General features: G+C 43.1%; 1 protein-coding gene and 1 long non-coding RNA gene across 2 annotated transcripts in view; one reads left to right on the top strand and one right to left on the bottom strand.

Moving 5' to 3' along the window:
- The window catches only part of KIT (KIT proto-oncogene, receptor tyrosine kinase), a 45,334-nt gene extending 43,375 nt beyond the window's left edge, over window positions 1–1,959 (bottom strand). Inside the window, exon 1 of the mRNA XM_069977630.1 lies at window positions 1,823–1,959. Coding sequence (XP_069833731.1) covers window positions 1,823–1,877 — 55 coding nt within the window. The 5' untranslated portion in view covers window positions 1,878–1,959. The remainder of the gene's footprint in view (window positions 1–1,822) is intronic.
- On the top strand, window positions 1,612–3,438 carry LOC138797458 (uncharacterized). The gene is made up of 3 exons (XR_011363938.1): window positions 1,612–1,685; window positions 2,380–2,451; window positions 3,358–3,438. It is a non-coding gene; the product is annotated as an uncharacterized lncRNA (long non-coding RNA).
- Window positions 3,439–15,334: the final 11,896 nt, after the last annotated feature.

The following is a 15,334-nucleotide window of genomic DNA, read 5'->3' as shown; positions in this document are numbered from 1 at the left end:
CTGGCATTTGGTTTTTTACAGTTGTAGCTGTAATAAAGTCACACAACAGGCGGAGAGAAGTTGCAGAAAATAATTTGGGGACTTGGATGAGACTTGCTGCTGTGTAATTCCAGCCTAAGGTGCGATTTTCGTTACGCAGATGGGAATTGCAGAACTTGCTGGGTTTACACGAAATGATAATTGGCCCGATCATATGATTAACGATGTCGAAGTAACGATTTTTTTTTCATAACGATCAGCGTTTAGACGGTTTGATATATCGTACGGAAAAATAATTTAGCGATCGCCCGCCCGCAGCCCGGCCCCCCGGTCAACCGCAGCCCCCTGCGCCACCCCGATCACCACCCCTGCCGCTCCGATCGCCACCCCCGACGCTCCGATCACCACCCCATGCGCTCCGATCACCACCCCATGCGCTCCGATCACCACCCCCGCCGCTCCGATCGCCCTGCCGCCGCTCCGATCACCACCCCCGCGGGGGCGGCGGGGGTTGGCGATCAAGCCGGCGCAGGGAGCTGTGGATGAGCGGGGGGCCGGGCTGCGGATGAGCGGGGGGCCAGGCTGCGGGCGGCCGGACTTTCGCGCGACGACTGTTTACACGGAACGATCAGCGAATTTTTTCGAACGACGATTTAAGTACAAGATAAAAGATCAAAATGAACGATTTCTCGCTCGTCGTTCGATCGTTCGCTGCGTTTACACATACGATTATTGTTCGAATTCAATCGTTATCGTGCAAATTCGAATGATAATCGTTCCGTGTAAACCCAGCTTTAGGCAATTTTATTTTGCATGGTTGCAGCAATGCATTGTTTGCGTGACTTGCAGCAAGTTTTTCCCATTTTAACTATTATGTAACAAAAGTTACATGCAAGTGTGTTCCTTTGCATCTTCATACAAAAATCATACTGGCTGGGGCTACACAGTGATTTTGGCTGCGACAGGCGTCTTGAGATTAATAGTTACCATGCAGCTAAAGTAACTGAATGGCGTCACATTGCGACCTACAAGTGTCCGCCACCATGACAGTCACAGGCAATCCCCAGCCTTAGGGAAGGTGCGCACAATGGAAAATGGATTTAGCTTTTATGCTTTGAAAGAGGTGAAATCTGCAGTAAAAATCTGCACATCAGGTCACTTTAATATGGAAGAAATCTTCATCATAATACTATGATCAGCTGTGGATTTTCTGTGCGCACATCTGAAACTGAGCGGCCTGAGACATGACACACTCTGCCATATGTGAGGGAGATTCTATAGGGTCAATGAGGCTCAGTGAGGCCATAGTCAGAGGAAAGAACTAGACTTCCTATAGGGGCCTATGCCTTCTATGCAAATTGGGAACAACATACGTCCTTTCATATTTATCACATCACTGATGATGATGATGATGATGTCATAGGTAGAAGTACTTACATCATTATGTAACACACTACAATGGATGCATTTAGGGGGAGATTTATCAAACATGGTGTAAAGTGACACTGGCTCTAGCAACCAATCAGATTCCACCTTTCATTTTCCAAAGAGTCTGTGAGTAATGAAAGGTGGAATCTGATTGGTTGCTAGGGGCAACTGAGCCAGTTTCACTTTACACCATGTTTGATAAATCTCCCCCTTAGTTTTCATAATAAGTTTCATTCCTTATTGAGAAAGACTGCCCACAGTGTATAGTCCCTGCGCAGGTAGTGACTTCCCACAATTCTGTATTGTTTACACATGGCTACAATTTGTCCAATAATATTGTGTATAGTCTTTTCTAATGCAGCCATTTGTATCCCCCCCCCCCCCACACACACACACCACACATATGCACACACACCTATTGGTGTTATGCAGCGCTCGCTTGGTGAAGTTTTCCCTCTCATCTGCCCCATCTCCCTCCTCTGGAGAGGCTGCAGACAGTGTATACAGAGTCCTTTGTACTGCTGTGTCTGATGCTATCTGGCCGCATGTTAGACCCTGAGGGGGGCGGCACCGGCCCGGGACTTGGCGCGGACTGAAGAAGAGGAGACAGCAGCAGCCGCAGGAGGTCCAGCAGGGGGCGCTGTGCAGTCTGCTGTGTGTATGAGGAGGCTGCAGGGCTCACACTCACTTTGTACTGTCTCCACACTTGTGGCTGTAAACTACAGCAGCCATTCTGTGGGACATGCTTTACTACAGCTGGAGAGCCACAGGTTGTAGAATATAGCAGAGGGACAATGCCATTATATTATCTTTAATTGGTAATGCAAACACATCCCGACACTTCCCACTGCACCATGTGACTCCTATGTACTAACATGGTGCTCTCTCCTCCTTCTTATAAAATTGTCTGTAAAGGATGAGCCTTGTAGCCCTGGCCTGGCATTATAATAGTCATTTATGTTTTCACCACAGGAATGTATCTGTGCTTTTTTATGGAATTTGAATGGAATATAAAGGGTTACTCCAGACACTATTTATTTTGAGGTAAGTTTGCCTGGGATGTGTCCCCTCACCCTCTCCTCCATTTACTATGTACACCCAATAGTTTAGGTGAGGAGCCTTACACATCACAAATGTTAGGATATAGTTTATGGCATATCCAGTGCTTTTACCATTGAGATTGAGATTGGGACTGCCACCAGTGTACAATATGGAGGTGCCCAGTACAAACTCCTGGTAGATACATGAGGCAGCTTTCAATTATTATGGGAGATATAAAAACAGCGACCAGCCATTCTGTACCAAACTCTACATCAATTCCATGCAAAACAAGCAGTCACAGTGTTGGCAATTTACAAGTCCTACAACCATTCATGTTTATATTTTACCACAAAGCACTTTAGAACATAGGGCCAGATTTACTAAGAATGACCCAGATTGTTGTCTCAAGACCCTATTTCACGGGTCGTTTAGAGGAGCAAACGAGCGCTCTCGGCGCTCGTTTGCTCCTCATTCCCCGCTCGCTGCCATCGCTATTCAACGCGGCTGCAGCGAGCGGGTGAGTGTGGGAGGGGCGGCGGGGAGCTGCGGGGGGGGGCTGCCCGGGTGATCGCTGCTGTATCAGTTGCTTGTTTTTCAACATGTTGAAAAACAAGCGACTGCAACAATCAGCCGACATGAACGATGTCGGCTGATCGTTGCACTCTATTCCACGGCACGATTATCGTCCGTAGTGGCCGAATACGGACGATAATCGTTCCGTGGAATAGGGCCTTTAGTAGCAACATTGAACTGAATGTTCTCTAATGACCATTATTTCAGTCATTTTATTATTATTAGCCATATCTTTAAAGAAGAAGTCCCACAAACTGTAGAAGCGGCAGGCAGGGGTGGGTGAAAAAAAAACCAAGTGAACTCATTTGTCCCTGTGCTTCCATTGCAACGCTCCAGGCTCCCATTCATTGATGCTGGCAAACCAAGTACATCACATACCCAGCTCCTGCAGCAGCAGTATCAAGGCCCGGCTGAGCGATTGCTCACTCAGCCAATCAGTGACTGGGACGGTGCAGGACCCCGGCTGATGTGAACGAAACCCAGGAGCGGCACTACAGAGGCATAGAGATATGTGAGTTCACTTGTTTGTTATTTTCTCACCCACCCTTGCCTGCCTGCTGTTTTTACAGTTTGTAGGACTTTAAGGTCCCCATTGCAAGGTTCCCGGAGGAGGCTGCAGATACTGAAGCATCGGGTGATGCTCACCCGATGCTCAGTATCTGCAGCCTCCTCCGGGGACCTCCATGTGCGGGCGGGAGGTGATATTCATCCCACTATGGGGGCGGGGCAGCTGCGGGGAATATGTGCGGGCGGGAGGAGAGCGCAAGTGCCGGTGGTGTGCGCCCGAGCAGAGTGGGTACACCAGGTATGTTCCCTCCTGCCCCGGTCAGCCCCGTGCTCCCGCCGATCTGCCCCGTGCTCCCCCAGGTCTGCCCTATTCTCCCCCCGATCTGCCCCATGCATGCTCCCCCCTCCCCCCAGTGTGCCCTATGCATGCTCCTCCCTCCCCCCAGTGTGCCCCATGCATGCTCCCCCCTCCCCCCAGTGTGCCCCATTCCCCCCCTCCCCCCAGTGTGCCCCATATTTCCCCCCCCCCCCCAGTCTTCCCCATGCTCCCCCCAGTCACCAAGGTTTCATTGGGGCCCTATGTTCTTAGCTATGTCCCTGACCCTCATCTGTTCCTGTACTACTACACCCCTCATCTTTACCTGTACTACTACACCCCTCATCTTTACCTGTACTACTACACCCCTCATCTTTACCTCTACTACTACTACTACTACTACACCCCTCATCTTTACCTGTACTACTACTACTACTACACCCCTCATCTGTTCCTGTACTTATACACCCCTCATCTTTACCTGTACTACTACTACACCCCTCATCTTTACCTGTACTACTACACCCCTCATCTTTACCTGTACTACTACACCCCTCATCTTTACCTCTACTACTACTACTACTACACCCCTCATCTTTACCTGTACTACTACTACTACACCCCTCATCTGTTCCTGTACTTATACACCCCTCATCTTTACCTGTACTACTACTACACCCCTCATCTTTACCTGTACTACTACTCCCCTCATCTTTACCTGTACTACTACTACACCCCTTATCTTTACCTGTACTACTACTACACCCCTCATCTTTACCTTTACTACTACTACTACACCCCTCATCTTTACCTGTACTACTACTACACCCCTCATCTTTACCTGTACTACTACTACTGCACCCCTCATCTGTTTCTGTACTACTACTACACCCCTCATCTTTACCTGTACTACTACTACTGCACCCCTCATCTGTTCCTGTACTACTACTACTACTACACTCCTCATCTATACCTGTACTACTACACCCCTTATCCACTATACCTCCACTACTACTCCCTACCTAGATGGAGGAACAAAGAACATCTCCTATACTATATGGGGGCACAGAGTACATAGGGCACATATTTGGGAAAACTACTTATATGGGGCACAGAGAGTTGTTGTCTACTACATAGGGGCACAGGAGGAGTACTGTTACAGTGGAAAGCAATATAGGTGTCTCAAACATTATTAAAATAGTATCTGATGCTGCAGGGAGAAAAATGTTCTGTTTATTTAGCAAAAAGAAAAAAATCGAGATTTAAATCGAGAATTGTCCAAAATGTAAAAAAAACTTTTTTTTAATTCTTTTTGCCATATCGCCCAGCCCTAGTATGAACATAGCCTAAATCTGCACCAAAATCCTCACTGATGCATGTGAATATCCCGCTGTGGCTTTATCTGGGAAACCCATGAGACTCTATGCTAAGGGTACAAACCCACTTGACGTATTTGCTGCGTGAATCAGTCTTAAAAATAAGCAGGCAAAACGCAGGTTGGCTTTATACGATTGTTCTGCGTTAAAATACGCAATTGCGTATTTTTGAAGCATGAAGCTTGTTGTTAGCAAAGCATCAGTTGTTAACAACCTGTGTGAAAAACGCATGTAGCTTCATGCTTCAAAAATACGCAATTGCGTATTTTAACACAGAACAAGTGTATAAAGCCAACCTGCGTTTTGCCTGCTTATTTTTAAGACTGATTCACGCAGCAAATACGTCAAGTGGGTTTGTACCCTAAAAGTACAAATCAAGCAGGGAAGGAGCCTAACTTTGCTATATCCACTTCTATCTGGTATTGTCAGGGTGTAGATGTATCCAGAAAAAGTTGACTTGTTGCCCATAAGATTCTCTGGAAAATTATTGGTTATTATGGGAAACTTCTTCACTGTAGCAACCTCTCACAACTCATCTCTACATTGCGATAGGATCATAGACACAGTAATAAGGAAGCCTTAAAAGTTTGGACATGAAACTCATTGTAGCAGAATTTCCGGTTAGTGCTGTTTGTTTACAGGGCGTCATACATGTCCTGTGTGACAACAAACAGCAATGTCCCTGTAGCCATGATCCCCATGTTGTCTTTTTATGGAACAAATTATAATATTTTTATTAAGTAATATTTTATTTATTCATATACAGTGATACTTTGGATTATGAGCATAATTCGTTCTGGGACCGTGCTTGTAATCCAATTCCACTCTTAGGGTGGGTTCATACTGAGGAATTCTCGCGGATAAACTCAGCAGAATTCCGCAGTATATCCGCGCGCACGGGCGCGCGCCTTTCCGCCGGCTCCATAGACACCATTCTATGGGCCGGCGTATTCCGCTATCCGCCGGAAAACTGTCTGGGGAGAGAGGGGTTTCAGCTATGAAGAGATAACCTCCACAGTCCTGTCCTCTGATGCAAGCCTCAGCCTGAAGTGGATCTGCTATGATTTGGAAGTTGAGGAAGACTTGCTGGAACAGAGGACAGTGCTATAGACCCCGCTATGCAGACCATGCCACTCACCCACTCCCCTCCCAACCAGTACAGGGAGCTCTTAAACCAAAGCAATGCTCTTAAACCAAGTTACAAGAGACTGCAGGGAGCATGAAGTAGGAAGGAAGTGGATCTGCCATGATATGGAAGGTGAGGGAGGCTTCCTGGGGCAGAGTACAGTGCTGTAGACCCTGCTATGCAGGCCATGGCCCTCCCCTGCTCCCCCTTCCACCCAGCACAAGGAGCTCTTAAAGCAAAGCAATGCTCTTAAACCAAGTTACAATTTTGAAAAACTGTGAGCTGTCCTTGCAAAATGCTGTCAATCCAAGTTACTCTTAAACTAAGGTACCACTGTATATTATTTAATTCATTTTTTAAAATGTGACTAGTTAATAGGACTGCTTAAAAAATGTTTTCAACTCATTTCTTAGATTACAATTACATTGCCTTATCTCACTAGATGGGCCAAAATTATTATTTTGGATATCGAACAAATTTTCGCCTATAAATTTAAATTTTTTTTCATTTTTTTAAAAATGCAATCTCTGTCACTTATCTCTACATACATATAGCTATTAGGCTAAATTAAAGGGGTACTCCAGAGAAAATTGTTTTTAAATCACCTGGTATCAGAAAGTATACAGATTAATTTCTGCAAGCAATGCTGTATTCTTTCCAGGTGATACAACTGTGCAATAGGGTTGATGTTCCTGGAGGTGTCACCAATATAGAAAATGATTTAGCTTTGCTATATACATGGTCCAAACAATGCAAACTGCAGTTCAATGTTTCCAAATGTAAAGTAACTCACTTGAGGAGGAGGAATCCTCTATCCGAGTGTCATAGTGGAAGTTCATTGTTGGCAAAGACTGCAGAGGAGAAGGGTTTAGGGGGGGGGGGGATTTCTGACAGACTTAAAATGAGTCACCAGTACAACCAGGCGGTGGGGAAAGCAAATCATATGCTGGGCTGTATAGCTAGAGGTATAACCAGTAGGAAGAGGGAGATTGTGATCCCGCTGTAAGGAGTTCTAGTAACATCACATCCGGAATACTGTGTCCAGTTCTGTAGACCTCACCTAAAAAAGGACATTGACAAAATAGTACAGGTCCAAAGACGGGCTACAAAAATAGTGCAGAGTGTCAGACATAAACCATATTAGGAAAGACTTTAAGGATCTAATAGCCCTATTTCACGGAACGATTATCGTTCATAGACTCGCTCCAACGACCGCTCGTTAACGAGCACTTAACGATTTTTTTAAGCGAACGATAACAAATAATACGTGTGGGAACGTGAACGATATCTGTAGTGTAATGATTTTTTTGCGGTCGTTACATTGTTACATGGTCGTTTAAAACGTGGGGAAATGTAGGTAGACATTTCAAGAATGACTGAAAGATTTTTTATTCAACGAAAAGATTAGCGAATTATTGTTGAAAGACCAACGATTTTTTTTTCGACATGTTGAAGAAAAATAGTGAACGCTGTTGTCGTTTGCTCGTTTACAGCTATTCCACAGGACTAATATCGTTAACGAGCGGTCATTTGAACGATTTTATGAAAGATAATCGTTTGAAAAAGTTCAGTGGAATAGGGCCTTAAGTTTGTAAAGTCTGGAGGAAAGAATGAAAGGGGGGGGGGGGACACAGGGACGGATTAACTTTACCATAGGCCCCGGGCTGTTCACCAAGCCTGGGCCCCCCCACCCCACTGTAACTATGGCGGCACTAGCCTGGCATTCATTGTACAGTATAGATAATGTCATGATGTCCTGATTTGTGCAAAATTGCACAAAACTGTGCAAAAAACTGTGATTTTTTTTTTGCAAATCATGGCGGAAGTGTAGCCAGGAGACAGTATACCACTGAAAGTATAAGTCTTTTTGGGTGGTCATGGGCCCCCCAGGAGCTCAGAGCCCCGGGCTACCACCCGGAACGCCCCTATTATAATCCACTACTGGGGGGACATGATCAAAATCTTTAAGTATGTTAAAGGACTAAATAAGGTTCGAGAGGGAAGTGTTTTTAGAAAAAAAAACTGAACTCAAGAATATGAGGACACAGTGAGAGGTTAGTTGGGGGAAAGATTAGAAGCAACATGAGAAAATATTACTTTGCTGAAAAAGTAGTAAATATTAAGAACAAACTTCCAGCAGATGTGGTTGGTAAATCAACAATAACAGAATGTAAACATGCCTGGAATAAACATCTGTAGCCCAAGATAATAAGAAGGGCAATACTAAAAGGGCAGACTAGATGGACCAAGTGGTCTTTTTCTGTCGACAATCTTCTATGTTTTTATCTTACAGTATGACACAGTGCTTCCTGCTGCCACCTTCTGTCTGTGACAGGAACTGTCCGGAGCAGTAGTGAATCCCCATAAAAAACCTCTCCTCTCGCCATAGAAAACCTCTCCTGACATGGACAGAGGTGGCTGAATAGCAGCTGATAAGCCACAAATCTCTATAACTTTTTTTATACCAGTTGATTTGAAAACTATTTTTTTTCTCTGGAGCATCTTTTTAAGAGGTGGTAAAAATGCTGCATATTTTACCTGCTGTTTTGCACAGGTAGAATCCACAGTGGATTACAGTAGCAGACTGTGGGTGAGCTTTTCTAGACCTCATCCATATGCTGCAGTTTTTTTCCCTTGTGTAGATCCAATCAGTAAAAATAACACTGTGTATATAGGGGTAAAATTTAATAACATATGCTTATAAAAAGGCTTACAATTAAAAAAATATATATGGCTGACTGAAAAAAAGAAACAATAAATATCTTTATTTATATGGTTTATAGGTATAGTTACCATCAAATCACCATCATGAAATCTCTGCTGTTATTCAGTGATGCATGGCCCGGGTGGGGCTTCCTTTATTAGGCTATGTTCCCACGTAGTAAGACACCGGCCGTTCTGTGACCCAGTGCTGCAGTACCAGCCGGATGATCTTCACTGCCGCTGAATTCGGAAATCTGAATTGCCCATTGTGTGCACTGACAGGTTCTCTGCGGCCGCTATTCAATGAATAGCGGCTGCAGAAAAGTGACATGTCAGGTTTTTTTGCGGCGCCACTAGGGATCCCAGCTGGAGCGTATACTATGTGTATACACTCCGGCCAGGATTCCATTAATTTATATGCGTGTGTGTTGTATAAATCGTGGCCGTTGTTGAAAATTGCAACAACGGCCATAATTTATACAACAAATACATTGTGTGGACATAGCCTTAAGATGCAGATTTGTTGTCTTATAAGTAATTTCAGCTGCAGCATACTACTGCAAATAGAAAGGTCTGTAATGGTGGATGATTTGGGCTTCACTAAATTTTCCCTCGGTTGCCACCTGTTAAGCTGTCTGTGTTATGAAAAGGCATAGAAATTGACCCCAAATTTTTTTAATCAGCTATTTCTTCAAAATCACTAGTACTGCCACAATTAAGGGTTTTTCTGGGCAAAAATGATTGTTGACCTATCCCCAGGATAGATAATGCAAGATCTTATGATTCAAAATGTGATTGTCACAGCTATAGTACTTGATTTCCATTGACCTCTGCAGAGGTCACAGAGCATGCCTAGAACAGTCTTCCATAGAAGTCAATAAACCCCATACTATAGGTTTCTATGGTCCATGTGGCTTCTGTGAAGCATATCTGTAAACAATGTGAACAACAGTGCAGTCAAGATGCCTGCTCCTATACTTGTATACAGGAAATATAATAATATCTACAATCATGAAATAAAAACAGATAAAAACAAATAGGAAAAATAAAAACAATATGTATGCATGTGATATTGCTGTCCATTATGTTTTTGTGTTTAGCAAATACAACAACAAATAAAGTAGAACATATTTGTAATGGTTTTCTATAAACTATAGCAAGAAAAGCAAAAACAAAGTATTTTTTATTAAGTTCTATAAATAAAGCCAAACCAGCCAAACTGGTATAAAAGAGAAATGTAATACTTGGTGTTCTATAAAAACTGGTTATTTTTACATCCAGCAATGTATCTAACCCGCAAGTAATTAAACAACACATTTCTTTTACTGGATAGGTCATATGGCAAATTGGAGACGGTAACCTTTACATTGCTTCAGGGGCATTAAAATACCATCCCGGAAATACATATTGAATTACCTTTTCTTCTTTTTTTATAAAATGGTTAGTTCATTAAAACTCTATTACTTTTATTGACTTAAACTTTATGTCAAACAAGGTAATTTATGCAAAGGGCATCAAACGGCTGACAGACTGCAAGTTATTTATACTTCATGGTATTGCAGAATTAAAATTGTCATCCCTTTTCTTATTAAAATCTATCTTTCCTCATCATTCCCTATTCTCGCATGCAAATCATTATGGAGTAGAAATCTTATTCCATCATTTTTACATAGTGATGATTACCTGCTAGTGTTCATTTCAGGTGATTTAATAAAGCAATGTATGCATTTAACTGTTACGGTACATGTTGGCAGTGTTCTCTGATTGTACAGCCAAACAGCGACATACTTTGTTTATTGGCTGCAATATGAAAAATATATATATATATTTAACAGTAGCCCACTGTTCAGGACTACTGCACTCAACAAAAAGGTATCACCATGATAGAGGCAAAAATGGTACACTCAGCTATTATTGGAAATCCCATAGTGTGTGAAAGGAGCAGCGGGTGGGCGTGCATGCTGCCGTTCCATTCAACAGGTGGACTAGGGGCCTTTGTTCTCATGATCAATGGAGGTCCAAGCAGCCAGACTAAAATCACTTGGGATAATCTGTTATAAAAACCTGACATTACTTTAATGCTGCCTGAATCACAAATGATTGGACCTAACAGCCTGAACCCAAACAAGGAGATTAATAAAGGCTGGTAGGATGAGAAGATGCCACTGGGGACCACCCCATTGACACATGATTCATGTGACATGACAGGGATGACAGGTTCCCTTTAACACTCCTGTGCTCTGTATGCATCCCAGCACCACGTGCTGTGGCTTCAGAGTGCCTGTTTGAGTTGACAGGCCGCTCAGCCAATGACCAATAATTGGCTGAGCAGCCAGTCAGCTCAGACAGGCCTCTCTGAAGGTAGAGCACGCTGTGCCAGAACACATACAGAGCGACACTGGAAGCATGGACTGGTGAAGTATTAACTGTCTGGACAATCGTCAGCCATCGTGATTTTAGAACTGGGCCTATAGAAATGATCAGCCAATGATCGTTTTTTCAGTTGATTGTTGTTTCTATTACACAAAGCAATAATTTGGACGATTATCACTCCGTGTAATAGGGCCCCAAGCCATTACGTCAAGCTTTCTAAATTGCTGTGGAATATGTCAGCACTATATATAAAACGCAATTATTATTATGGTGCCAAGAAATATACCACCTTTAGCACAAACATTTTTGCTGTTTCTAATCACCTTAAGCAATTTTAGAAATTCAATGACAATGCAAGTTCTCACGAGATGAGCACTTTTAGCAGATCTGACTTAAGGAGTCCGTGTCATTTATTATGCTTGATTGGTTTATTAGGATTCTGGAGTCATTTTGTGGCTGCAATTGCACTTACTTTATGTTATGTTCTGACACCTCATTCAGGAAATTATCAAAGGTCTGGTGGAGAGTTGCATAAGGAAGCTTTAATTCCTTAGAGATCGGGTCTTTGTGAGAATGTCTTAGCAGACTGTAGATTGATGTGAGTCTGCAGTTTGTGAATAGGATGTTGGTTACTGATCTTAAAGGATAGCGAGTTCATTGTAATAATCATTCTATGGTTTTGACCCTAAACCTTGAAGGACATCCCTGCTGTCTCTTTTTCAGAACTCTGCCCTAACCATACCCATGACTCAAAGGGCATCTTTCCGACCTGTATATTGAAGGGGTATTCTTAACTCAGACTGTTATTCCAAGCTTATCTGGGGCTGTCTGAGCACTGGAACCCCCACTGATCCGAAGAACAGGGACAAAACGTTCTGTCTTCTGAATGAATGGAGCATTCTGTGTACATGGCCATGGCTTTATTCATTCACCCCTGGACCCAATCTCTTAGAATGACTTTTCATGTTCAGCTTCCAGGGTGCACTATGGCTTTTAGTTTACCACTTTCCTACACCCTTTTTTGTGTCTTCCAGAGATCTGACATATATCACATCCCTGACTGGACACAGCTATAATCTATTGCTAGTTTGAACACTGGACCACTAACTCACCAATAGTACCCTGACCAGGCCCACTGTATGCAAAACCCAACAGGCTTTCTGGTGCTAACTGTAAAGGCTGGTGGTACACTTCAGCTATATCAGTAGGACTACCCCATCCATGGCTAAACCTTACCAGACCTCTAATAATCATTTGTTAGTTTACTACCCTTCATGGCACATGACAATCCTACATTTTTGCAATGTGTTTGTACTGTACTCTACTTCCAAATATCTGATCACTTTCCTTGTGGTCACCTCCTCTTCCATACTGCACAGGTCTTGCTGTCACATTCCTTGTCAGCTAGCTTAGTAGTGCAGACCTACAGCAATAAGCTCCACTATCCCCTGCAACATTATGTAGTCAGGTAAATGATGTCAAGCCTCCTCAGTTTATAGGTGTTTACCATCCCTACCCCCATCCTAGTAGTGTTGCTATCTCATATTCCTTATCAGGGTTACAATTAGCCTAGCATCACCCCCACCCAGTAGGTGCACAGCTACCTCAACTTGCTTCCACCATCCACCATTGGCCATTTTTAAAAGAGGAAAACATCCATCCATACACACACACGAACACTCACACACACTAAACAGACAACAATAAAAGGATGCAAAATCAGAAAATGTGGTTGCAATGGGGCATCCCTCTTCTATCCACTTGAATGCTGTATTCTAAATTGTAGCTTTAGAGCCAAAACTAGAGGTTTCCTTTCATTGCAGAGGGATATTAAACATGCAAAAATATATTTGTAGTCAAATCAAGTGTGTACTTGAGTAAACTTGAATAATTACAAACATTTTCTCAGCCAGAAATAGGCATAGGGTCGTTGATAATCTTCCTCCCCAGCTTCTCCCAGTGGGTCATATAGAGTGCATTACTCAGCATGGGTTACAATGTACAGAAGAGTAAGTGACTCCCATGCTATTGAGAAATCTTTAGTGTATACTGATGCATGATGGAATCTTATCCACCTCTATGTGCACAATCCTATTGATATACAATGGCTGGACCATACAGTACTTTCAGGCTTTTGTCTCATCCCCACTCCTCGTAGATAGTCCCGCTCCTCATAGATTGTCCTGCTCCTCATAGATTTTCCCACTCCTCATAGATTGTCCTGCTCCTCATAGATTGTCCCGCTCCTCATAGATTGTCCTGCTCCTCATAGATTTTCCCACTCCTCATAGATTGTCCTGCTCCTCATAGATTGTCCCGCTCCTCACAGATTGTCCCTCTCCTCATAGATTGTCCCGCTCCTCATAGATTTTCCCACTCCTCATAGATTGTCCTGCTCCTCATAGATTGTCCCGCTCCTCACAGATTGTCCCTCTCCTCATAGATTGTCCCGCTCCTCATAGATTTTCCCGCTCCTCATAGATTGTCCTGCTCCTCATAGATAGTCCCGCTCCTAATAGATAGTCCCACCCCTCATAGATGGTCCCGCTCCTCATAGATTGTCCCACTCCTCAGATATCCCTGCTCCTCATAGATTGTACCGCTCCTCATAGATATCCCTGCTCCTCATAGATTGTCCCGCTCCTCATAGATTGTCCCGCTCCTCATTGATAGCCCCGCTCCTCATAGATATCCCTGCTCCTCATAGATTGTCCCGCTCCTCATAGATTTTCCCGCTCCTCATAGATTGTCCCACTCCTCATAGATTTTCCCGCTCCTCATAGATTGTCCTGCTCCTCATAGATAGTCCCACTCCTCATAGATTGTCCCACTCCTCATAGATTTTCCCTCTCCTCATAGATTGTCCTGCTCCTCATAGATTGTCCCACTCCTCATAGATTTTCCCGCTCCTCATAGATAGTCCCGCTCCTCATAGATATCCCTGCTCCTCATAGATTGTCCCTCTCCTCATAGATAGTCCCACTCCTCATCGATTATCCCGCTCCTCATAGATTGTCCCGCTCCTCATAGATATCCCTGCTCCTCATAGATTGTCACGCTCCTCATAGATATCCCTGCTCCTCATAGATTGTCACGCTCCTCATAGATTGTCCCGCTCCTCATAGTCCAACTCCTCATAGAATGTAAACTCGTGTGAGCAGAGCTCTCTTTTTTCTCTTGCTTCAGTATTTCATTAGTAATTCTGTAATGTACGATTGTCTGTACGCATGGAAATGTAAAGTGTGAGGAATTTGTTGGCGCTCCATTATTATTACATTATTATTATTAGATTTGGAATAATACAAATGTATTTTTACTGATTTCCAAGATGCCGTATGCATTTATCTTCTGAATGTTTAGTGTATCTATCACAATTTACTGATTACTAATACGTACTTGACAATTCTGCAGTGTTTGATATCTTTAATGTAGAGCGATCATACTTTTTTCACTCTTTTAATCAATCTTTATTTATATAACAATTAAAACAGTAACAATACTTTTGGTTAGTAGATAACCGACAACCATAATAATTTATTTATATTAACACCCCCACCCTCCCCATCCCTCCCATCCATGTCCTACCCCACCCAGATTACATTCACTTCCTACTCTGAAAAGGAAGACAACTTCCCCCAAGCCTTCCACTCTCAAGCTTTATCTACACCATCCTTTTCTTTCAGAATCTCCAAATCCCCCTGCTTTACTTACTCCACACCCACACTTCTAGGAGCAAGAACTATAGTGGTAGGGGACTAGGAGACTAGGAAGAAGAAAAGGGAAAGAAAGAGAGTTTAGAAAGAAAAAAAAAGAAGAAAAAAAATACTGATGGAAAATAATTAAAATAACTAAACATACAAAGAAAAACAAACGAAAAAAGACATATAAATATCTCTGTATATACACAATATA

Source organism: Dendropsophus ebraccatus, chromosome 7 (genome assembly GCF_027789765.1).
Source record: "Dendropsophus ebraccatus isolate aDenEbr1 chromosome 7, aDenEbr1.pat, whole genome shotgun sequence".
NCBI lineage: Eukaryota > Metazoa > Chordata > Amphibia > Anura > Hylidae > Dendropsophus > Dendropsophus ebraccatus.
The sequence above is the reverse complement of the archived record's forward strand: the minus strand, read 5'-3'. Positions and strand labels throughout refer to the sequence as shown.